This window comes from Cyprinodon variegatus, unplaced genomic scaffold (genome assembly GCF_000732505.1).
Source record: "Cyprinodon variegatus isolate N-32 unplaced genomic scaffold, C_variegatus-1.0 Scaffold468, whole genome shotgun sequence".
Classification (NCBI taxonomy): domain Eukaryota; kingdom Metazoa; phylum Chordata; class Actinopteri; order Cyprinodontiformes; family Cyprinodontidae; genus Cyprinodon; species Cyprinodon variegatus.
Genome location: NW_015150921.1, coordinates 571,376 through 595,493, shown reverse-complemented (window position 1 = coordinate 595,493; position 24,118 = coordinate 571,376). Strand labels below are relative to the sequence as shown.

Sequence of the window (24,118 nt, the reverse complement as noted above, 5' to 3'; positions counted from 1 at the left end):
GGCCCAGCGCGCTGGGGCGACACTTTGATTGCTGGGCCAGTAATTACTGTTATTATTTATGCATCTGGGCAAAATGGCAGGACTTAACATTCACAGTACAAGAGGCCACAGGCAATCAACAGAGGTGAACACCTGGAGCAGTTGGGAGGGAGTAAAAAAAAGGAGAGCCACTCTGGGAATGAGCAGAAGGAGTTTAGTCAAAGACACTCACACAAACACACACTCCTGGGACACAATTTAGAAATGGAGTTAGAAAATAGGTAAATGCATCCAAATTAATTTAGATACATACCGGTAATACAAAAACATGCAGGTAACCTGAATTGGCCAAAATATGGCCTTATTCACTATGACCTCTGACCAGCCAAACAGAAATGCGTAAAAATATTAATTTTGTCTTATTAGTTGACACACATTAGTGCATAGGTCTCAAACTCCAGTCCTTAAGGGCTTGCAATCCTGCAACATTAAGGTGAGTCTCCGCTTTCACAGGTGGCTTTAACGTGAGCTCATTAACAGAGGTCTACATAGTTTCTAATATATGCACAACTCAACTACTTCCTGAACTTAAAGGGGAACATTGTTTTTTTTTACATTGGGCCCTTGATTTTACGTTATTACATAATGTTCTACTCACCTATATATTAGTTTTGTGTCATTTGGAGCTGTTCCAAAGATACTCGGCTTTGTTATATCCAAGTAACGTCTTCCTATGGGCAACGAGTTGAAGGCACAAACTAAACTGTTCATAATTTATCATTTATTTTACGCCAGCATTCATAACATGTAGACGAATCACTGTCCCCCAGACATCCGTGGTTAAATTTTTTATATTTATATTTTTTAAAACAAAGCGGAGTGTGTAGGACGTCATTCGCGCGCCGGCTACCATTCATTCATCCTGTCCGCTGAACTGCTGCTAGTTTTACTCACATGCCTGGAAGATGTCTAGTGCTACTACCACAGATGATCTCGCTCTCCAAAAGGAATTGAATGATTTAGATTAGCTAGCCAAATTAATAGAAGGGGTGGCCCGGGCTGCCTGTCACAACTCCAGTCCGGCGGGTGGATGACGTCATACACACTCTGCTTTGTTTTAAAAAAATATAAATATAAAAAATATAACAGCGGATGTCTGGGGGACAGTGATTCGCCTACATTTTATGAATGCTGGCGTACCATAAATGATAAATTATGAACAGTTTAGTTTGTGCCTTCAACTCGTTGCCCATAGGAAGGCGTTACTTGGATATAACCTAATGGAATATCTTCAGAACAGCTCCAAATGACATAAAACTCATATGGGTGAGTAGAACATGATGTAATTACGTAAAATCAAGGGGCCAATGTAAAAAAAAAATGGTATTCCCCTTTAAGGCAGCAATTTTTCTTTTCTGTCTTTTTCTACTGGAGCAACTGATTAATCCAGATGTACCTCACCTCAGTAACCATGGCCAGACACACCTGTATTAATCAGCTCATCCAGTATAAAAGATAGTGAAAAAGAGCTGTCTTAAGTTCAGGAAGTAGTCTAGTTGTGCATAGAGCCCATTCAAATGTGTAGAACATCTAAAATTAGCAAGACACCAGCCTTCTGGGATTTAAGGGAGTCCACTGCCTTAGTATTAACACATCGCCCCAAAGTGCAACACTCTAATGTGCGGAAACTCACTATCAGTAGTTAAGTGAGGAAAACACATTGCAAGCTGCTTCCATTATAAGTTAAGTGTTGTCACAGAAAGCATATTAAAAAGAAAAGAAAAACTAGTGTTCTAGGAGATGATCAAAACATGCTTGATGATCATTCGTTATGGACAAGACAGCGAATGAGAAAGACTTTTATCAGCTCAGCGTATTAAACAAATGTTGGTCTGTTTTATCCTTCAAGCTTTCGACATCTCTCAAGTGGGAAACATGTTGGGTTGAGAAATATCCGCAGCCTTTTGAACATCTCTGTGTAAAGGTGAGGGTCTACATTACAGAAGAGCAATTATCTTTCTAAAAGGGGCCATTACAGCAAAAGTGACATTGTGAAGGGAAAAACCACTTGCAACATATTTCCAAGTTTAGATTTAATAATAAACCGCCCTTTTTTGTTTTTAATCTCCTCCGGCTGCCATATATATAAGCTAAATAATACAATTTAAGCCAAAATGGTGACAAAGAAATGTTATCTGGAAAAACAATGTTCAAAATGAGCAGTGTCTATTAGACTGTATGTTTTCTCTCACTATTTCATCTAATCCTAGAGAAATACTCTGAATGTTTTTCAAACTGATTATACTTTTACTTATTTGAATACACAAGATAATCTCTTTTCAAAAAGTACTCTCTGCAACAATCTTTGTTATAGTTTTGGCATAAGCCGACATTTTTAGGTAGCTTATATCTTCCTCCGTTTACCTGTGCAGCACAGGTTTTAGCTAAATAACAGCAGGTTTTTCAGAACAGCAGCATGTTTTGATTTGGAAGCAGATTTGACACATTACAAGTGTTTTTGTTTTTCCTTTCTGATATGACTCAGACAAGGCCATCTAATGATGATTTGACCAAACGAACCAAATCTGGTTGATTTTCACTTGTGTATTGAGGTTCCTGTAAGATAGCGACTATCAAACAGTGGAGTTTGCCCCCTAGGGGGGGCATAAAGGCATAACGGGTAAGTAATAAAGCATGATTATCATTTTTTTGCCCAAAAATACAGCAAAGTTGTTACAGACCAAATAGTCTGTGCAGATTACTAAATGGAAAAACTGCACCATCTAGTGTTTGGAACACAGTTAGTTCACCTTTTCATTTGACTACAGGCTCAAAACCCTTTAAACTGTTCATATATAGTTTACAACATGAGACAATGTAAAAACATTTATGTTATTTGAAACCATAATTGCAATAAAATATTTGTAACTATTAGAAAAAAGAAAATGATTGCCGGGTAATCTTCAGTGGATCAATGCATCACTTTTTTTCTTTTTCTTTATATTGTTTTAAAATAGTAATACTATTTCACAACAACTGCTCAGCTTAAGACAGTGTGACAGAGCCTCTGCTCTTAATATAAACAATAAATGAACATTTGTGGCAGGAAGTATTGAAAGAAATAGGGTTCTACTAGGTAATACGTTGTTTCTTTATAATCATATGTGTTTAAGAGAGTGAGGAGGACGAGGTAACCTTACCTGTGAGAGCCCCAGATAGATGGAAACTGTCTCTGAGATGTAGAGGAAGCGTCCTTCTTGACTGACCACGAAAACAAAGCCATCTAGAGACTGCACACACACACACACCCATCCATCCACACAAACACACACAAAGGTAAACAGAAACAAGACAGACAAATTAGAGCAATTAGCATGTATCGAACAAATTGCAATGAGCTAAAGAACAAACAGCACATCACCCTTCGGCCTCTTCTCTCAATTCACAAGTGCACACACTAACGCACACACCCTACGCAGCTACACACAGCAGCTGTGAGCATCCGCTGCTTTATCAAACACACACAACCACACATATAAACACATTTCACACAGAGATACGGAGTTTATACACCAGGGCTGTTAAATCAGCTGTAATAAAGTCAGAGGCAAAGGTTCATCCTTGATCTTCAGCCACAAACACACACACCTAGTAATCCTAAAGTAGACACAGACAGAACCAGAGTCATTACAGGCTACTGTGATTCTAATAAGAAGTGAAAGGTATACAGCCAGCCATTAGAGGTTACTTCTGCAGAGAATAATATTAATGGTCATAACAGGCATCCAGGAATGAGTCGATGTAGCCTCACAGATGCATACGACAGGCCTGGGCCACTTGGAGTTGAAAAAAAACAAATGAAAAAAGATTGCTTGTTTTGGCGGCCCAGGCGCTTAAAGTGGCACGGGTAATTTATGCACAACTGACACATCCAGTATGCAAATGACTGTCCGGGGTGTGGGGCGTCATGTGTCGCAGCGAGGAGAAACCAGCCGTCTGACTGTCGGAGAACTAAAGTGCAATTATCAAGCTATTACGGGAGGGAGGACGGCTGGGAGGAGGAAATAGGGGGAAAAAAATCATACAGTTTTTCTTGAGCGTTAATTTGATTCCTATCAGCGCCGTTCCCTAAGCCTCAGCCACCTCTTTAAAATGCCAGAGGAGGGGAAACACATGTGATGCTTTTTTTTGTTTTAACACTGCCTCCTCACTTCTAAATTCCCAATATCAGCCCTTTATCTGTTCCTACTTATTCCCACCTCCAGGTCCAAAGCAAAAGCTGCAGGACGATCTTCTTTGCACTTCCTCCGAGTCTTTGTACATTCTGCATTTCATCACTCCTGCAACTCCCCCTGCCCCAGAATGCCCCTCAGGCTCCATTCATCAGTCGATCCAAAGGAGAGGCAGACAACAACAGTGTCCGAGCGCCTGAGCTTTATCAGATGTTTGCGTCTGTGTATACAAATTCACTTGGGAGGCTGCCTGGAAATATAAAATTGAGGAACGCATTGAAATCTGCCATCTAAACCGTGCCTTGTGGGTTTTTTCCACATTTTGTCACATTAAAGCCATAAATCTGCATGGACTTTAGTGGGAATTTACCTGATAAACCAACACAAAGTAATTAATAATTTTAAAGGGGAAGATTTTTGTTAGTAGGCGTGAAAATTACAAGTGTTTCTTGCATCTTTTATACCCCTGGTCTTGTTTTTAGTTCCATTTATCTCGCAATCTCACCATTTTCCTGTGCTTTCAGATGAAACGCTTTCCCAGAGCATGATGCTGGCCCATCGCAATGGTAAATCCGTTAGACATCTTCAGAGTTACTAAAACAGTTCAAGCTCAGATAGATTGAATAATAAGACCCGCTGCTTCTATAATGAAAGCCTTTTGCTATCTATTACTAGGTTTGGATCAGTGCTGTATTTTCAGATGATTAATTGAAGTGTTGTCTGATGTTCAAAGACTGAGATGTTGTTTTACAACCTAACCCAGCGTTAAAACGCTGCAGAACCCATGTGGTGTGTTCCTCTATCTTCATGGGGCTAGTTGTTGCTTCATTAAAGGGCCTCTCGATTTATACTAACATAAAATCACACACAGCTCCACACTTTTTATTAAGGAATCAATTCAATTGGATTTTATGTAGGGGGATATCAAAGTAATGAATGCCAAATGCATGGAAACCATTTTAGATTAGTATTTGTAACCATGCATTTGCCATTTTTCTTTCACTTAAAAAACAAGAGATATTTTGCCTTTTAAATAAAAAAAATATTAATTAAACATGTATTAAGTAAGTAAATTAAACAGGGCATCTTAGGGAATGTTAATGAAATATTTTGAAATATATGGACACATCAAGGATTTTTGTTTTATATATTTCATGTGCCATGACATTATAATAACATAAAAACTAAATGATTTAGAGGCTTTGGTTTTTACCTGCAGGAGATGAGCCCCAAGGTGCTGCTCGAACATATCAGTGGCCAGAGAATGAGATGATCGTCTCACTGCAAAAGAAAAAGGCAAAACATTTTCAAAAATTGGAAAACATCTATGGTCGTTGTGACATTCGACAAAAAAAAAAAAAGCACATCTGTTAACTAATATTAATAATCTCTCTGAAATGTAATAATCTTAAAGTAAAAAAAGGAAGAAAATACAGGATGGTAGAAAACTTTTTTTTTAATCTGAAACCAATCATTAATAATTTTCTGATGTCCAGCTGTACAAGGTAAAATAAATCCCATCATTACTGAATAAAGAACAAAACAAAATCAAGCTTTAAATAACAATGAGTGATAAATCCTGTTAGATTATCACTTTGATACTGTTTGAATTGTCATTAATATGAACTTCTATAGAGCAGCAATTTTATAGGAAAATAAATAGGGATGTTTGGAGTGCTGAATTTAATGAGCTGACAGCTGCAGCTGCACTCAAAGTGTTTGTCCCACAGTCTGAAAGCCTCCAAACTATCTGTTTGGTTTTGATCCCGGGAACACAAAATAAATAATATGAGGTCAACAGTCTTCAAAGAGTGTAAAGCTGGGATATATTTACCTCAAAGTCTGGAGTTAGATATGAATTCTTCATGCTCTCTTTAAGTTTAGAGGTAAACTAGAAAATCACAGTCATTTACAAATTATTGTCAGGTTACCAAAGTCACGACTGTAAGTAACAGAAACAGAACCCTGTGTGTTGTGTAAGTTTAAACATCTCTCTAACATAGGTTATACCATACAATGTTTGTGACATATATGAGATATTTTCACACTTTAAAAAAGGAGTTAATTATAACAGCTCTGAATCTTCAAACGTAGCCCAGAAACCGCTGAATTCGCAAGCAGAAACTCAAACTTTCTGAAGGGATTGTTGAAAGGATCATAGATTTTACTTAAACAAGTCCTAAATATAGAAAACAGGATGTTTTTACAAAGTTTACGTTCACATTCTAGTATATCTGCATTGCTCTTTGTGGCATATGAAGATACACACTTTAAGTAAATAACATTTTAGTATGACCTTTGAGGACATGTGATACTGCAGTATACATGATGTAAGATTTAGCAAATCAAACTTCCAGAAAGAGTTTGGAAATGTAAAGCAATCTGTGAATGTCACAGTTCAAACACTCAACATACAGATGTCTGACATAAATGGTTACCACTGTTATATAATGAATGTACTTAAGAAAAAATGTTGCAGCAATGGCCGCATCATAAAGAAATCTGCTATTTGCAGACACATGAGATTCACTCATGTCGGCATGCTTCATGCTTAAAGTGGCACACCATGCAAAAAGCTTCCGTTTATTTTATCTAATGGGTGATTGTGTGTTAATAGGTAGAGTAGCCATCTTCTCAAGTGACTCCAGAAGCAATTAAGGCACTGAAAAACAACAGTGTTTGCTGACCGATGTATTTCAGCTTGTTGCCTTCATCAGGGTCATGATAAAACATTAAACAGTGTGTGTTTCATTAAGAAAGTGTATAAGCATGCAAAGGAAAGGTGTTTGCTAACTGGTTTGATTGAAGCCTAAACAGGCTCCATGTTGCAACACTTTAAACTTAGAGTTTAAATTTCTCGAGACTTCCAAAATTATTTACTTTGGACGGTGCACTTGAAATGATGTCAAATATAATAAAACATAATCAGAGGAATTCTAAAAGTATGTCCATAACAAAAGATGTGAGCTTTATAAGAGCCATCTTGCTCTCTAGAGTAGTAGTATCTGAGAGCTGCCTTTTCAATTCCAAGTTCCTTCTGCCACAGGTGGATTTAACTAAGGCACTTGAAGGTCTGAGGTACCCGTTAATGTGCGTGCTGGTGTTTGATTGGATTTGCATGCTTGACGGTGTAACTGGTTGAAAGTGTTAGTGCAAAATGTTAAGCGGCCGCTATGACTAGAAAAGAACGATTGAATTTAAGTCCACCTGCTATTTTACCAGAGATTATTTGGCCACTCAGGGGCACTCATAGACTGTGTTAGAGCATTTACTGTATATCCCAAAACAGTCAGTCAACCATTTGCCAATTAAGATAAAAAGATCCTGCAGTCATGGCACATAGTAACTGGCACCCTCCAGATGCAATAGCACAGTGTAAATGTCAAACCCTTCAACACAATACACAAAGCATACTCAGACCAAGCACTTTTTAGATAAAGCCTTGTTACTAATGATTGGACCCCTACTACATTCAGGACTGTCTTAATTGGACCCTGTAGTGTTTTATGTATATGTGCTTATATGCATATCTCTCATCGTCACCTGAGCTTTTACAATTAATCTTCTCCATTATGCTTAGTATATTGAGTTGCATGTGGCTGATTCTGTCAACAAGCAACTGAATCAGTGTACATAATTAAGCGTACACTATGATCTATAGCCTCCTTCCCACTATTAAAGATGTTGCGTTCAATGGCTTCACGTAATTTAGCGGATCAACCTCGGTCTGGTGTTCCCACAGCATGCCGATCAGCCCTGAGGTGATTTTAATGTACGTCGCTTGCCGAGTCGTTTGATCTGGGTAGGCATACATCAGTGTGCTGTACCCACTGCCACTAAAAGCCAATTATTCCCGTTATTAAGCACATGTTTCGGCTAGTGGGAAAGGGGTATATGATACACACATCATCATACTTGTCATCTTCTGCTTTACCCGGTACTGGGTGATGGAGGCAACAGTCTTTAGCAGAGACTTCCAGACTTCCCTTTCCTCAGTCACCTGCTGCAGCTCTGCAGGGGAAACCCAACAGGGTGCTCCATGAACAGCTGAGAGACAGCTGAAAGTCCCTCTGTCATGTCCTTAGTCATCCCTCCTAGTGCGACATGGCTGAAACACCTTTTAAGGGAGGTGTCTAGGGGGCGTCCTGGAATAAAGATGTAGATCTAATCTAGTCCGAGCCTCTCCAGATTGACCAGGCTCCTCACCCTATCTCAGGTAAATCTCGCCAAGTCAGCTGTGCGGTGGAAGCTCCTTTCCGCCACTTGCATCTGGAGTCTTGTTCTTTGGATTAGGGTAAGAACGTAGACAAACTAGTAAAGCTTTGATTTTTTGCTCAGCTCTCTACACTGCAAAAGAATATTGTAGGGTCCACACTATAGCAGCAGCTGCACAAATACATCTATCGATCTCCCACTCCATTCGCCTCTTAAAGGCTGGTTATACTCCCGCAGCAGTGTGTCGCAGTGAGCTTGTCGCAGATATTTTTGATTTATGCCCAATTTTGAAGCGTGGTCTGCGCTATGTTATTCCACAAAACAACGCAAGAGGGTCAATGCGAACTAGCTGTGGGTCTAGATACGGCCGAGGCAGTGGGGGCAAGTTGTGTGACAACGGAGGGACATGAGGGTGAAAAAGAGCACGGATCCAGGTGGAAAAAGGGTTCCAGAGTTCTCGCCCACCTCACTCTTCTGCCTGGTCCAACTTCATGAGTCATTTTCCACAATGGCGGTCACACAATCAAAACAAGCCTGTAAGTTATCAAACAGGAAATATGCATAGTGTAGAGCGGATGTAGATTTGACCAATCAGAGGCCTCCTATCTGCTGCACCTTCTGTGGTAACCTACATTTTGGAGAGGTGCAGCAGAGTGTCTGCGGCAGAGGGCACATTTGCATTCACTGCAACACACATACTACGACCTGGTTTCTGAGTATAAATCAGATTTCAGTCGTTAAGGTGGCGGTTCCCCCTCCTTTAAACTTGAATGATCCCATAGACTTTAGCCCCATTTACAGTACCCTTTTGAAACCGGGCCGAGATCGATCAGAGAACGGTAACCATGATAATTGTTGAGTGTAAATGGCGGGCACAACTGAACTGGACCACACCAGACACAACCGAACCACGCTTACATTGTACTAGTTCTTCAATAAGGCTTGGGACGGTTCAGTTCTGGCTTGGTTCTCAGATAACAACAAACAAACAAACTACATATGACAAATGAAAGTGTATCGTTTGTTGTATCCACTTCCCAAAAGCCGACTATGTCACGTAAATTCACCAAAGGCCACCTTCTTTGCTAACCTGACTCCACCTTCAACCTTCCATTGAAGTAATTTTGGGAAGGGGCGAAAATACTGGTTATCTGATTGGCCTATGTTGGTGATAGACGGGCCAAATAAACCAATCAGATCAACGAAGCATATGATTTACTAACAGAGTGACGACGAAAACACNGTTGCGTCACACCTCAACCCGCCTCAAAGCCAACGCTGATTGGACGTTCGTTTGGTGAACGGCTCCAAATTTTCTTTAACGGAGAGTGTCCAGACTGATTTGCGAGTGAAACCTTGAAAGCTGGCAAGATCAGGATGGTCTCACGAGGCTACTTCTTTGCTTGACTCTAAGCTAATTTTCTGAATGTTATGCTTATTTGATTTGCTTATTTACCTCTAAAGAGCAGTAGTATGATAGATAATCACTAGGAGGCGAGGAACCGTGCTCGCGTGGTGTGCGAATGGTTGTCAGGAAACAAGCTCGGTGCGGTTAACTGATTCAAGCTTGGCACGGATCAGTTTTCAGAGGGTAGTGTAAATGTGGCTTATGTTGTTGCATCTCCCAAGGCAAACAGGCTTTGGGTGATAGGTCAGACAAAGACAGGTTAAAAAAGCTGTTTTGATGACTAGCAAATTGATGCATGTGGCATTGTTTGGTTCAGTGGAACTGGGATATCACCCTGCAGCCACACCTGTGGTTGAGGTTTGTCAGTAAGCACCTTGTCATTGGGTTCCTTCTCACAGGAACCAGCTGGACCCAGCCAAAAAGGATTGACATAAAGTCATCACGCAGTGGTTCCACCTCCAGCAGGAGGAAATATGTAGGACCGGTGCTAAGAGAATTGGGCAGCATTCAAAGGCAGGGTGACTTCATCTACAGATGCTTAAATGTGTCATAAATGTATCATAAATAAAATAAGTTTTTGAAGGCATGACAAGAATAGGTGAATACATTCTTGTCTTAAAACTCTCTTAAAATATGTATTGTTGTCAAAAAAGTATTTTAAAATGTGATGCTAAAGATAAAAAGATTGCTTTTTTTATTATACAGAGAAGGGAGTGATGAAAGTAACGTTTTATGATTTTGAATTAAGAATGTTATATGATTTCAAATTTTTATAATGTTACACCACCACACCTTCAGATGACCTTGTGCACTTATAATAAAAAACAGGTTCTTTGATCTCATCTCTTTTGCCAGGGATCCATTACCCATCACGATCAAACATTTGTTATGATGTTAAAATATGAGGATTCTGCTACAAAACAATAATTTCATACACTGTTAAAATATCCGTAAAACAACAGAAATTAGAACTCTGCTTAAATGCATTTTCCTAATTAAATATCTTGAATATAATTCTCAACTGAGAATTGTTATAATTACTTTATTGCATTTGTCCATTTTGGGGGTATCTGGAAAGTTAATTTTCTTTTTATCCATTATTCGTCATTTCTCTTCTGTCATCACACACATGAAACCATTAAATTTCAGAAAAGTTTAAAAGGAAATGCCTTATGCATTTTGTAAAAGCAAGAAAATTTGCAAAATTGAACCCCTGCAACAAAAAATAACATTTGAGTATTAAAGAATCCCCCTACAGATGACTGTCATATATAGCATGCAAATTTTAAATGATTTACATCTGATAAGAGAAGAATCAACCGTGAAGTGGTAGTGCTATGCAAGTCACATATCACTGCCAAACACACACACAGACACCCCCACACACATACATATATATAGTGTCTGCATCACAACTCTTAATGCATCCCAAACACAAGCTATCAGAGCTGCTTCAATGCCAAAGTGGTGCTGTTTACCAAGGTAATTACAATACAAATAGAGTTGGAGGTGGTTAGGTGGAGAAGGAGGAGGAGGGGTGGTGAGGATAGGTGCGAGAAGAGCAGTAAGAGGGGAGGGAAAATGAGAAAACACTAAAGGAGGTAAGAGCGATCACTTTCTCCAAAGCAAACATGGTGACGGGGCAGACTACGGTGACGTTGAAGATTAATTCAGCAATCAGGCATCTTTATTGTTTTATGTCAGAAAGAATGTGTGACCAAAAGAGCATCTGCGCGAGCGCCTGTGAGGAGGTAAACACACACTCATGTCTTCACATGGCGGGGACCATATGTTAAAACTAATCTCGCTCCAAAAGGGATGCTTTAGAACACAACATCTCCTATGTAGCAGAGACAAACTGTGGGTGTGTGTGGGTATGAGTTTGTGTGTGTGCAGGATTTTAAGGATCATCAGATATGTGTGTGTTTTGGGGGGTGTTGCTGCAAGGCTGAGGGAAATCAATAAGCGTTATGACAGGAAAATGAAAGCACTGCTCTGGGTTACAACTAAACACAGAGGGAGACTCAGAACACATAAAAAAACACAGATTTGCCACAAAACACACACACACACAGTACTACACACATTATGATCTGCAATGCGATTAAGCAACACAAATAGCCCCCCCCAACCAAAAAACACACACACAAACTCTCTCACACACATAAATACAGAGTTGCTGGACAAAGCCACTGTGGCATTGTGAGATTGGGGTCCCCTCTGTGTGACAGAGTGTGAATATAAATAAGGCAAGTCCATTCAGGCCTGTGAAAGGGGGGTCTGGGTGTTGGGACCCCTCAGCCTAGTCAGTTGCTGCCTGGACAGAGAAGGAGGGGGGGTTGATAGGGGAGCCCATGGAAACCTCTTTCCTGCCTTTCAGGGTCCCCTCTGGACAGTTCTGGAGCTGCAGTGCTGGAACGTCTGAAGGAAACAACCCCCATCATGACTAAACAAGAATAGACTGGAACAATGCATCACACAGGCACACTCCTTGATCTAAGTTAGAGTGTATAAAATACTTGGAATGTGTGAGTGTGTTGACTTTGAGGCCACAGATCCCTGGAGGGGTGAAGGTGATGGTGGGTGATCAGTTGTGCTGAGTAGCATCAGCGGGGAGAAGGAAATGCTGGATGTGACAAGAGGCCGGCAAGGCTGACAGATGAGTCACACCCATACACACACTAGCGCTTGCAGACAAATACACAGAGGACCATTTATTACAGACTGCCACGGCACAAAAGGGCTGGCCAGGAAACCAAAACACTGGACCTGGTGTGTGTGTTGTTGCACACATGTGTGGAGTGCAGTGTTGGTATCTCACCTCCAGAACAAAGATCCTTCTGTAGTGCTAGTGTGAACCACTGGGGATCTGTTGGATTATTTATGTATTCTTTCAAATGTTGTCAAAAATATCTGCTATAGTTTAAGGATATTCACTATTAATTCATTGTCATTTCATTCCAAAATTGTATTAAGTCATAAAAAAACAATCTTGCTTTCATGCACTGTATCATTACAAGTGCTGCACTAATGATAATTTTGCAAATCGATTAATCTGTCGATTATTTTTCAATTAATCAATTTATAAGCCAAAGGTTCCTTGAAGAAGATTTTTTACGAAATTCAACCAGAGGAAACTGAAACTCTTCCACTTGAAAGAGTTCTGGATAGAGCAAACTGATGGACCTTTTTTTCTATCTTAAATGTAAAATATTTATATTTTTTACAATCTGCTATAATTACTGCTTTAAGTGGGTTGCTCTGTCAGCTAAAGGCATGTTTTAGAGTCTGTATTCCAGTTAACGATTAATCGATTACTAAATGAGTTAACGATTATTTCAATAATCGATTAATCGCGTTTAATCTGATTAATTGTTTTAGCCGTAATTATTACATTTTCATCTTTCTTGTAAGACTAGGACATAATATAATATAATAGAGAATAATAGAAATAGTCTTTATTGTTCCAGTTTGGAAAATCAGATGTACCTGCAGCAAAATCACAGACAACTGGAATTATGTGGATCCTTAAGGAAGCATATAAAAACAAAATATAAGAATATGGGACTGGAGAGAGGGGTCAAATATAAAAAAAAATTTTACAATTGGTTAGGGTGTTTTAAAAAACAAAAAACAAAAAAAACACTTGGATCTGTATTGGTGCATAAAACACAATAGAATACTATTTACAAATAATGCAAAAAAAAAGCAGCTAATGGAAGTGAGAAAAGTTCTTAGTGTACCAAGGGTGCAGTGGTCTACCACTGAAGGAGATCTGCAGCAGCTTCATGCATGGGGTAAGAGACATTGTACAATAGTGATGGCATCTTTGTCCGCATCCTTCTGTCTCACACCAACTGCACTGGGTCTTAAGAAACCGATGGCCCAGCTGATGATAAGCTGCTGCTCCAACATGCCACTCTATAAAACTGACCGATGCCACTACAGTTTCAGAAAGGTCTTCTAAAGAGACCCTTTTTTATCTTTACATGTAGAGTCTGCCTCCTCCCTGCCTGTAAATAGTATCACTATTGTGACTCCACTCCATTTTATTTTTCAGGTGAACATCCAGACAATTTAAGGAGCCCACAATCTCAATGTAAGTTCCCCGACTGTTCTGTCATTGTGGTGGGTTTGAGCCTGCAGAAACCCACCACCAGCTCCTTGCTGTTTTGTAATTAGAGAGTGAACAGGATCATTGTCACCACATCTCCCTGTCTGCTTCCCATACTGCCGACATGCCTCTCACTGACACTGCCCCTTGTTCTCACACAGTGTGGGGGGCAGTGATGTAGAGCACTATGCACTGAGGAAAGACACATCCCTTTTTTTATTTTTCCAAAACGTCAGGTACAAAGATGAGAACATGTAAAATGGCAAACAGCTTATTTTCTCTAAAAGGATTATATTCTAATCTAATACAGAGAAACTCAGCGTATTTATTAATCCATATGTCTTACCCAAGTCAGGACAAAGATATGTAGGGTTGTTTTCACTTTCTTTTTTCATCCAGCTAAAGTATTAATAGAAAAAGATTTTTTTTACCTTCAACTAAAATATCAAATCATTATAGATTGATGAAGAAAAATTAAATGTAATATGAACAGAGGTGGGTAGTAACTAGTTACATTTAATCAGGTACATTTACTTCAGTAATTTTCTGAAAGAAAAATGTACTTGTAGTAGCTTTACAGATTTATGCTTTTTACTATTCCTTGAGTTAAAATCCGATAAAGTATCCCTACTCTACTTGAGTAAAATTTTTGGCTACTCCATCTGACGTCATTGACTTTATTTAATGAAAACAAGCTTGTTCTAAACAAATTTGCACCATTGAGAAAAACACTTTCCTATTTTTGGACTCAGGGCTTATTATTTAAATGTTATTTTCCATCTGCTGAGTCTGCAGTGTAATTTGGAGGTTCGGTGTAGTTTATTCTACATACTGTAACTACCGATTTTGGAGCGTTTATAACTCAGACATATTAAATCAGTTGTTATGATAATGGGTAGAAAGTAAATCAGTTAGTCGGTACTTTAGTAGCCTTTTTACCAAAATACTTATTTACTCTTACTTGAGTAATTTCTTTGAAGGTAAGTTTTTACTTATACTTGAGTAAAAATATAAGAAGTGCTACTTTTACTTAAGTACAATTTTTGGGTACTCTACCCACCTCTGACTATATAGCTTCAAGTATTGGTTTTTTGGTGCAACCAAGATTTTGGAAAATAACCCTTGAACTCTACATGAGTCGTTCTACACAGACCCATTCTAACGGATGTTTCATTGACTTTTGTTATTTCTTTAGAACTTTGATATAGTACATGCTATTATTTCAACCTTGGGAACTCAAACCAAATATGGCTCTAAAATGATGTCCCTGATAACACATCAGGAATAAGCAGAACTGGATAAATAAGCTTCACTATTTCCAACAAGCAAAGCAAGTCAGCTGCTGTGACACACACCTGCATACTGTAGGTTGTTGCCTTTTAATGTTTGTGCATTAACCATCATTTATCAAAGATATTGGTTCAACTTAACACAGACCATTAAAGGCCCATACATGTCCTCTGACTCGCCCGCCTGCACTAAAAATGTCCGAATATCAAATGCAGGAGGCAACCAAGCAAAAGATTTGCAAGCCAATAAAAGGGCCACTTGTAACTTCTCTAAAAAAAAAAAAACAGTCTTTTTTGTTGCCTAAACAGCACAGACAGCATTGTTATATTTAGCTTTATTATCTTTACTAATTTCACTAAGACTGTGATAGCTGGACACAGACACTGACATAAATTGTCTACAGCACTTAACAATCAAAATTAAATTGCATGCATCACAGTCTCCCTTCATAGGGTCTTTTCAATAACAATTAATTGTAATGTGGCGTTGTGCTCAAATAATAGAGAAAGAGTAATTAATCTTAAGAGTAAGAGAAATACAGGAACTATTTAGGATATAAAATGTTATGTTAGGATTCTGTACCACTGTCTGGAAGCAAAAATGTGCTCAAACTGAAAAGTCTGATTTTACCAGTATAATGTTTTTACAGGTTGTCTGTAATGGTCGTACTGAACAGGTCTGTTGAAGCCTCTAGTCATGATTCATTTATCCATAGTATTTTTGAAAAGTTACACAAATGTAGATTCATTACCCAGCTTGATGCTTTCAAGGCTTTATTTCCTTTTCTGCTTAATGAAAATGGCCATTATGAAAACATGACATTTCAGATATTACTTAATAAGACCAAAAAAAACAAAAACATTTTTCTATTAAATGAAATGTTAAAAGTTTTTTTTTTTATTATTAATTGGTACTTTAAATATGGCAAAGGCACCTGTTCAGAATCCACTAATATGACTATGGGTTTACAGGTCAAACTATATTCTTATTGGCCCTCACTGGTGGAGAGAAGAAGAGGGTTATATTAATAGCTAAAGAAAGCTGTATTCATAGGTGGTTACGCTCAGCATTACAAATAGGATGAAGATCACAACCATTGAGATGGAGCTCAGAAGTGAACCATCTTTTTCTTTTTTCAAAGTAAAGGGAGTAATTTGAGGCTCCAGGCATCCGATCAGGATTTCTCCTGGGCACCTAACTCTAACATAAAGAGTCGTCAGGGCAGACCCACAGCTGAACGGTGAGATGGTAAATCCCTTTAGGCCCAGGAGCACCTTGAGATTCCTTGGAATTAGCTGGAGGGTTTTAATGGCGAGAGGCTTTCCTCCAGCCAGAGTCAAACTGATGCTATTTACTATAGAAATTACAAAACAGAATTGCTGTTGAAAATGAGAACTTGTGTCTTGGTGAGATTTAGCTACATAAAAAAAGGAGAAAAAATATTATGGACAAGTGTTTGCAGGAAATATGAATCATAGAAAAGTATGAGATTGAAAAAAATTGCTGGGTACATTAAACCAATGACAAAGGTTGGTATTCTCCTGCAACAAAGCTACCCCTTTCATTTAAGCTCAATCTAAAAAAACTCCTATCTCCCTAATAGGGCTGTTTTCAGGTGAGTTTTCTACACTCTGATGTCTGATTTAGCCCTGGATCCTGTAATGGAAGCACAGAGGGGGGAAGAAACTACTGCAACTACCTGATTAAACTAAAAAAGGTTCCTGCAGAGAGAGAAACGGCGCAACAAAACTGGTTAGTAACCGAAGAACCCAGCAATGAAATAAGAAGTTAAATCATAATAAATATCCTTTCAAGAGGTTTTTCTTTTATAAACCTTTTCTTCTGCGTATGTGCACAGGGAACACCTTTTTTGTGCAGACTTGGACGTAGCCCTGCGAGTGCAGCTGAGATCTTTGATCGTTCTGTCACACTCCCCTTTCATTAGCTCCACAGGACCCTGCTCTGAGGTTTAATTTCATTGTGGGAATAGGAGACAGAAAGGGTCGGGGTGCGATTGCACACGTTAATTATAGTCTGAATCGCAGGTCAATTTTCGGGGTCTTCCCAGCGCTGCCCAAGTAAAAACGATTTGAATGAGTGAATTAAAAAAAATTGAAGGATTTTCATTAGATCGCTGTCTAATACATAATTTAGTCCCATTCTAGTCCACGTGGACCAGCAGCACCTGCTCATCAAAAGGCACACAAGACTAACCTGAACACATGTATGCACATTTTTTTCCCTTCTACTGCATTGTAAGCCTTTATAACCCGGATAAAAAGTTTCATTTGGAACCAAGCATAACAGCAAACACTGATCTGCTGTTTCAGTATTTCTCTGTTTTCTTTCTTTCCATCTTTGTCCCTTAAGTTCCTGCTATGTCGTTCTGATCACATTCCCCGCTGTTTACCACAACCCAAATGACGTTTCAGACTGCCTGACAGAGCGAGGGAGAGAAAGTGACCCTAATCGTGGCGGCTTTCTATGGCACAATTATCTTCTCACTTCGGCATCCATACCTCCCTCCTTCTCTTCTATCTCTCGGTCCCTTCTCAATCACTCCCTCGCTCCGTTTGCGGTCGAACATAATTTGAGTGCAATTAACTTCCCTTAAAAGCCCCGGCTGCTTTAAACACTGTGAATTAGAGGGGAGGCAGACACAGGGACATCTTGAAGAGGCTGGGGGGAGACAGAGGGAAGGTGGTGGAGACGAAGAGGGGAGCAAGAGGAGGCAGTATGAAAGTCAATGTCATCAGTGTTGGGAGCAGAGAGGTGTGTTTGACCTCACTGGTGGAGACAGTAAAGCACTTGAGCCAGTCCTGTTGCTGCCAGTGAGTTGTCACTGTACTGTACCTTGTAAAGACCAGGGGATTCTCTAGCTGCTGCTCTGTTGTTTTCTTTTTCTGCCTCATTTAAGATGAGCAAACTGTGGAAACCTGTGCTTCACTCTGGAGTTTTTTTTAAAGACAATGGTTTTCACCAAGATCTCCCTCTACAGACTAGCCTATATAAGCTAATACATGCTATTAATTTATTACTTATGATACATACATTTATAGAAATATTATTCAAACAACTACAAAGTATAATTTTGTAATAAGTTATATTGTTACATCAATTTCATTTGTCGCATTTAGATGACTTGGATTGCCTCAAACCTGTTTTTAGTTAGGCATTTTGATTTTTGTATATTTTTGTAATAATATAATTATGAGTTAACAACCATACAAAAGAGTGAGAGTTATTTGCTTAGCTAAGGCAAATTAATTACCAACCACCATAAAGGTGAAGGTGAACTGTTTACACCTTTTTTTATAACTGACTTAGGGACAACAAATTCAAGGTATACACACACACACACACACACACACACACACATATACACACACACACACACACACACACACACACACACATATATATATACATATATATATATATATATATATATATATAGCCATCACCAACCACACGACTGTGATGGCTAACCAACCAGACATCGTGTTGATCAACAAACAGCAGAAGAAGGCAGTAGTGATAGATGTGGCAATCCCAAGCGACAGCAACATCAAGAAGAAAGAACACGAGAAGCTTGAGAAATACCAAGGACTGAAGGAGGAGCTAGAAAAGATGTGGAAAGTACGAGCAGCAGTGGTGCCAGTGGTAATTGGAGCACTGGGGGCTGTGACCCCCAAACTGGGAGAGTGGCTACAGCAGATTCCAGGTAAAACATCAGAGGTCTCTGTCCAGAAGAGTGCAGTCCTAGGAACAGCTAAGATACTGCGCAGAACCCTCAAACTCCCATGCCTCTGGTAGAGGACCCGAGCTTGAGGATGACACATACCACCCCACGAGGGGTGAGAAAACATTTATTTTTTTTATTTATTATTTTTTATATATATATTTTGGTATATATGCAATACCAAGTGACTGCAATGTCAGGAAAAAAGAATATGAAAAATTAGAGAAATACCAGGGGCTCAGAGAAGAGGTGGAGAAAAGCTGGAAGGTAAAGGCATCAGTGGTACCCGTGGTCATTGGGGCACTCGGGGCAGTGCCCCCTAAACTTGAAGAGTGGTTACAGCAGATCCCTGGAAATACATCACACACATCTCGGTCCAGAAGAGTGCAGTTCTAGGGACATCAATGATACTGCGCAGAACTCTCAAGCTCCCAGGCCTCTGGTAGATGACCCGAGCTTGGAGGGAAAAAAAGGGGTAAGATCGCCCATGATCGGTGAGGAAGAGTTTTTTTTATATATGTAAAAGTAAAAGGTATGTGGGTGAAGTGAAGGGGAAAGATAACTCCTAAAAGTCGAAATTATTTTCTTTTAATTTTCCTGGGAAGCATCTCAATTAGACGTGTCCCTGCAGATAGATCTATGTAGCCTAAAGCATAAGTTTGATTTCTCTGAAGAATTTTTTATCTTTTTAATTAAAGGTTTCAAACAAACGTTGAAATATTTCATCATACACACTCACTAAACTACTTAAAATCATGCAATTATGAACATTTATATTCAACCCAACATCCAACTAATAAAATGTTCTACAGCTCATTAAAATTATGGAACTGCTTTACATCTTATGTAAGTTTACAAGACTAAAAGCTTTGCTTTGACTCTACATAAAATTCAGTTTTGATGTGATTCAATATATTTAAATCTGGTAAACCAAAAATAAAAAGCGATTTCAGTGCAGTTATAAGAACAAGCAGATGTCATTTTTCCAAACAATATACAATTAAGTGTCTTATCAGATAAATTATTAACTAGAACTGCAAGTAATTATGAGAGGAATTCAAGCCTTTTGTGCTAGTGTCTTTTTTTTTCTATTTTAGGTCAGTTATGATATTTTGCATGTTTTTTTTTTCCTGATGTTGCAGTCACTTGGTATTGCATTCATATATATATATATATATATATATATATATATATATATATATATATATAAAGAATTTGAGAAAGAGATTTCGCTTTTGCTTTTTCAGTCAAGCTTGATATTTGGCAGAATTACCTTAAATTTATTTGATTTGGTTTAAATTTCTTTGGGTTTAAACTTCTCACATTAGTTTCCTTCAATTTTGTCCCATTTCGCCTAACAAAACTGTAATGGGGTCAAATTTTCAGTGTGACACAGATTAAAGCTTTGAGCTCAGCATCCAAAACCTTGAATTTGTTGTCTCTAAGTCATTCTGTAAATATTCTTAAAATGAGTGGACATTATCCACATTATGAGAATATATATTCATTTTATTGTTGTTCAAAAAAGTAAAACCATATTAAGAAAAGGCAACTTTCAAGGGCATTATTAATCATAATTATAATATATAAACATATAACACAGAAACAACTGGAAGGTGAAGGAATAATAAATAAATAAATGATGATCAGGGTTTGGGTCAGATTGCATTGTTTAGGGCAACAACACCTTTTGGTGGAAAGTTTTTTTTGTCTGTCAGTTCTTGATTTAAATGCCTCTCTGATGGCAGGAGCTTGAAGAGGTGATGGTTAGGGTGGTAGGGGTCCCTTTTGAAGATTTGGGCTCCCATGTAGATTTCCTCCAGAGATGGAAGATGGTAGCCTGGCAGAAGCCAGATTGATGTAGTTCAATTTGAATTCTACACAGTATCAATGTGGGAAGCCACCCATAGAACATGTTCATAAAGGGGGGGACATTCAGTACAATTACTCGAGGTGATTGGGTACCTGGCTCCAATGTAGAGTTTCTAGCCAATCACAGCAGTAGTAGCAGTAGCTGAGACTTAACACATTCTTGATTTGTTTCACGGTGTCAACTGATAAATCAAACTCTTAGCAAATCCAGCAGGAAGGAACGCAGCGATGTTTGTTTTGCTACACTCTTCAACCTCTGGTTGAGGTGTTGAGATCATACACATCACTGCATCTCATTGGTCCAAAATATTTCTGTATGGAAGCTAACGCATCTGCTGGCTCCTGGTAAGATGTATATTCATGAGTTTGTGAATTTACAAATCTCACGACATTTCATCTTGCTTGAAAGGTAAAAAAAGAGGGCATCCCATCAATCTCTGTGTTTACGACCCTCTGAAATGTCTTCCTCTATGTTACAGTGCAGCTGGGGACCCACAGTGAAAGGCCATGGCTCAACAAGGACACCAAGAGTTCAGTTCTCTGGTGTTCTTCCTGGGAATCATCAGGAAGGAGTCTTTGCTTTGCCTTCTGCAGGTTGGAAATGGTTGGAAATGGTTTTCCAGGTCAGGTCTCTACTGATGTAGGTGCCCATGAACCTGAAATGTGAGTTGCAGCTTCTATTGTCACATAAGACTCTTTCCTCCTGGAATAATCTATTTCATTAAGTGCTCCATCCCCATATTTGCCGTTATGGCCAAGAACTTTGATTTTAGTTCCATCAGACCAAAGGACATGCCTCCAGATGACATTTGCAAACTAGTTAGTGGTATTTCAGTCCAAGTCACTTTGAATATAGATAATGGAGCTCTCTTAACACATGCTTTTGTTTTTTTTTATAAAGGCTATATTGCACATTTTGAACAAAAATCATTAATCCCTCAGTCCAAAAACCTATCATGTTTCTGAACATTACAATGCTAAGACATGACAATGCTGCTGATGCTTGCGTAAAATTGCTAGAACAGATGAAATTGTGCCCCTTGATTTAACAGATTCTGGAGATCTACAATTGATTTATTTTCGATTTAGTTAAGATTAGAAAAATAAGTCAGAATCTCCCAAAGCTATGACAATATGCCCTGAGGTTTTCAAAAGTGTATAAAAAGTAATTTGAGTACATGTAGGCATCAAAATTTAATAGAAATAATAAAAATAAAAAACTGCTTGTTGGTTGTTGACAGTTTCTTTTTCCTTTCAGATAATTTTTTTTAATTTTTTTTTTATATAAAGTCAAATGAGAAATGAATGTGACCTAAAACTTACAAACATTTTAATCACAAATGGTTTATTGATGCTAAGGCTTTTCTGTGCTCTCAGTAACCTCAAAACATTGAGAAGGTTTTGGTTGAAATAAATCTGACTTAGCGTTAAAATGGGACATTTACAAAAAACAGGAAATAAAGGAAAAGTGTCCCCCAAAGCTAAATTTATTCAATAAAATCTTACAGAAACATAAATGATTTCAACAAGTCCTTGAATGCGCACACAGACTCCCATACGCACGTAAAACAGGAACGTACATCAAGGGGTCATTATACTTTTCCTGCCTTTAGCCTTTCCCTTTTGTTTACTCCTTCCTTACTCTGTCTCTCCTCCATCTTTCTCCCTCTGTCGCTCTCTCAATCTCTACTTCTGTCTCTCCTCTCTGTGAAGGTCATGCAATTGATTTTCCTCTGTCTATTCATTTTTCAAGACTGGCTTTGAGACGTGGGAAGCAGACAAAAGCCACTCTGGCCCCTCCTCTCCTCCCCACTCCATCCCTCTTTTCTCCTCCAGCCTTCCACCTTCCTTCCCTCTCCACTGGCCCTCGTCCATCCAGAATCCATCCAAAAGGGAATGTGGAGGAATGCAACCCCCCACCTCCTCCTCTTCCATTCTCACAATACCCCCCTTTCCTTCAGCCTCCTTCGCCTCTTTCTGTCTTTATTCCCTCTACATTTGTCCCTTCCCCTCCTCTCCGGCCTCCCTTCCCTTTCAGCCACATCTCTGACCACATTCCACTAACGGAATTAAAGTCATGCATCACACTTAAAACCCTGCCAATGCATCCTGGGTAGACTTGTTGGAACTGATGTCCGAATTAGCTTTCCATTTTTAGTGCTGACCTCATGGAGGGAGGACAGGCGGCTTGTAATACTCATTGAACATAAAAAAAATATTTCAGATATCAAATTTTGACCAAGTGGTAATCTTGTTGTCTTTTCCTGTTTACAGAAGTTGCCTCATAGCCTATCACTCTTATGTGGTAGATAGAAGACAGTATTTGTTTTATGAGTGGAAAAAAATCAAGATCTTGCTCTCACATTTGTCTTTTTGGGACACTAGTATATAAACATAGAGATTGCTGGGTCCAATGCTAACTCTAAAGTTGCCTGCATATAGAAATAACTCAAACAGGCAGGGTTAAACAGTATAGAGAATTCGGAATTCTTCCAAAAAAGTATTTCAAATACTCTAGACAGAAGTTAGGCTACACTTTAAGTCCATTAAGTGGAAAGCATTTGGTATACAGTAAAATAATACAAACCATTCTAAAGAAATGCATCTTCTTAACTGAAACTTCTAAGCTGCACACTTGGTCATCTACAGGTAATTTATGTGTCAAATATCTAAAGCTAAGACACAAACAGAACCTTTGTGGAAAACAAAATTCCTATTCTCCTCTAAAATTCCAATACCCAAGAGCTGGAACTTATATGTGCAAAATGTTGCACATATACTTCTACTGCGGCAGAAGAGATGCAGTGTCACTAAAGTCAACAAACAATCAAGGATTGATGATAGATTTAGAGCTGATCTTAAAAACAGTAAATACTGACATGCCAATGCATGCAGGAATCTCTAATTGGCTTTCGCAGCTTCACCATATTATGCACAAAAGCATCATACATATCTACAGACCAGAAGGAGAACTTGGTTACATGCCTCGCCCAAGGGCACATCTATGTTTGGCAGAGGAGGTAACTGGAATCAGACCATCAACTTTGTGATTGCAAGGCAACGACTCCTCCAATGCCACAGTCATTCAGGAAGCATGTTTTATAGGTGAAACAACTTTGAGATCTTGATAAATACATTTGATAAATAAATTGAATAAATCTAGCATTTATTTAAAGAGATAGATAGATAGATAGATAGATAGATAGATAGATAGATAGATAGATAGATAGATAGATAGATAGATAGATAGATAGATAGATAGATAG

The 24,118-nt window shown here is 38.7% G+C and overlaps 1 protein-coding gene across 4 annotated transcripts in view; it reads right to left on the bottom strand.

Annotated features, from left to right (window-relative positions):
* Positions 1–24,118, bottom strand: part of LOC107094181 (neuronal PAS domain-containing protein 1-like) — a 65,086-nt gene that overhangs the window by 19,305 nt on the left and 21,663 nt on the right. For all 4 annotated transcript variants that reach the window (XM_015389627.1, XM_015389628.1, XM_015389629.1 and 1 more), the window contains exons 4-5: positions 5,425–5,492; positions 3,180–3,269 (exon numbers count right to left, since the gene is read on the bottom strand). In XM_015389627.1, the coding sequence (XP_015245113.1) occupies positions 3,180–3,269; positions 5,425–5,492 (158 nt within the window). The remainder of the gene's footprint in view (positions 1–3,179; positions 3,270–5,424; positions 5,493–24,118) is intronic.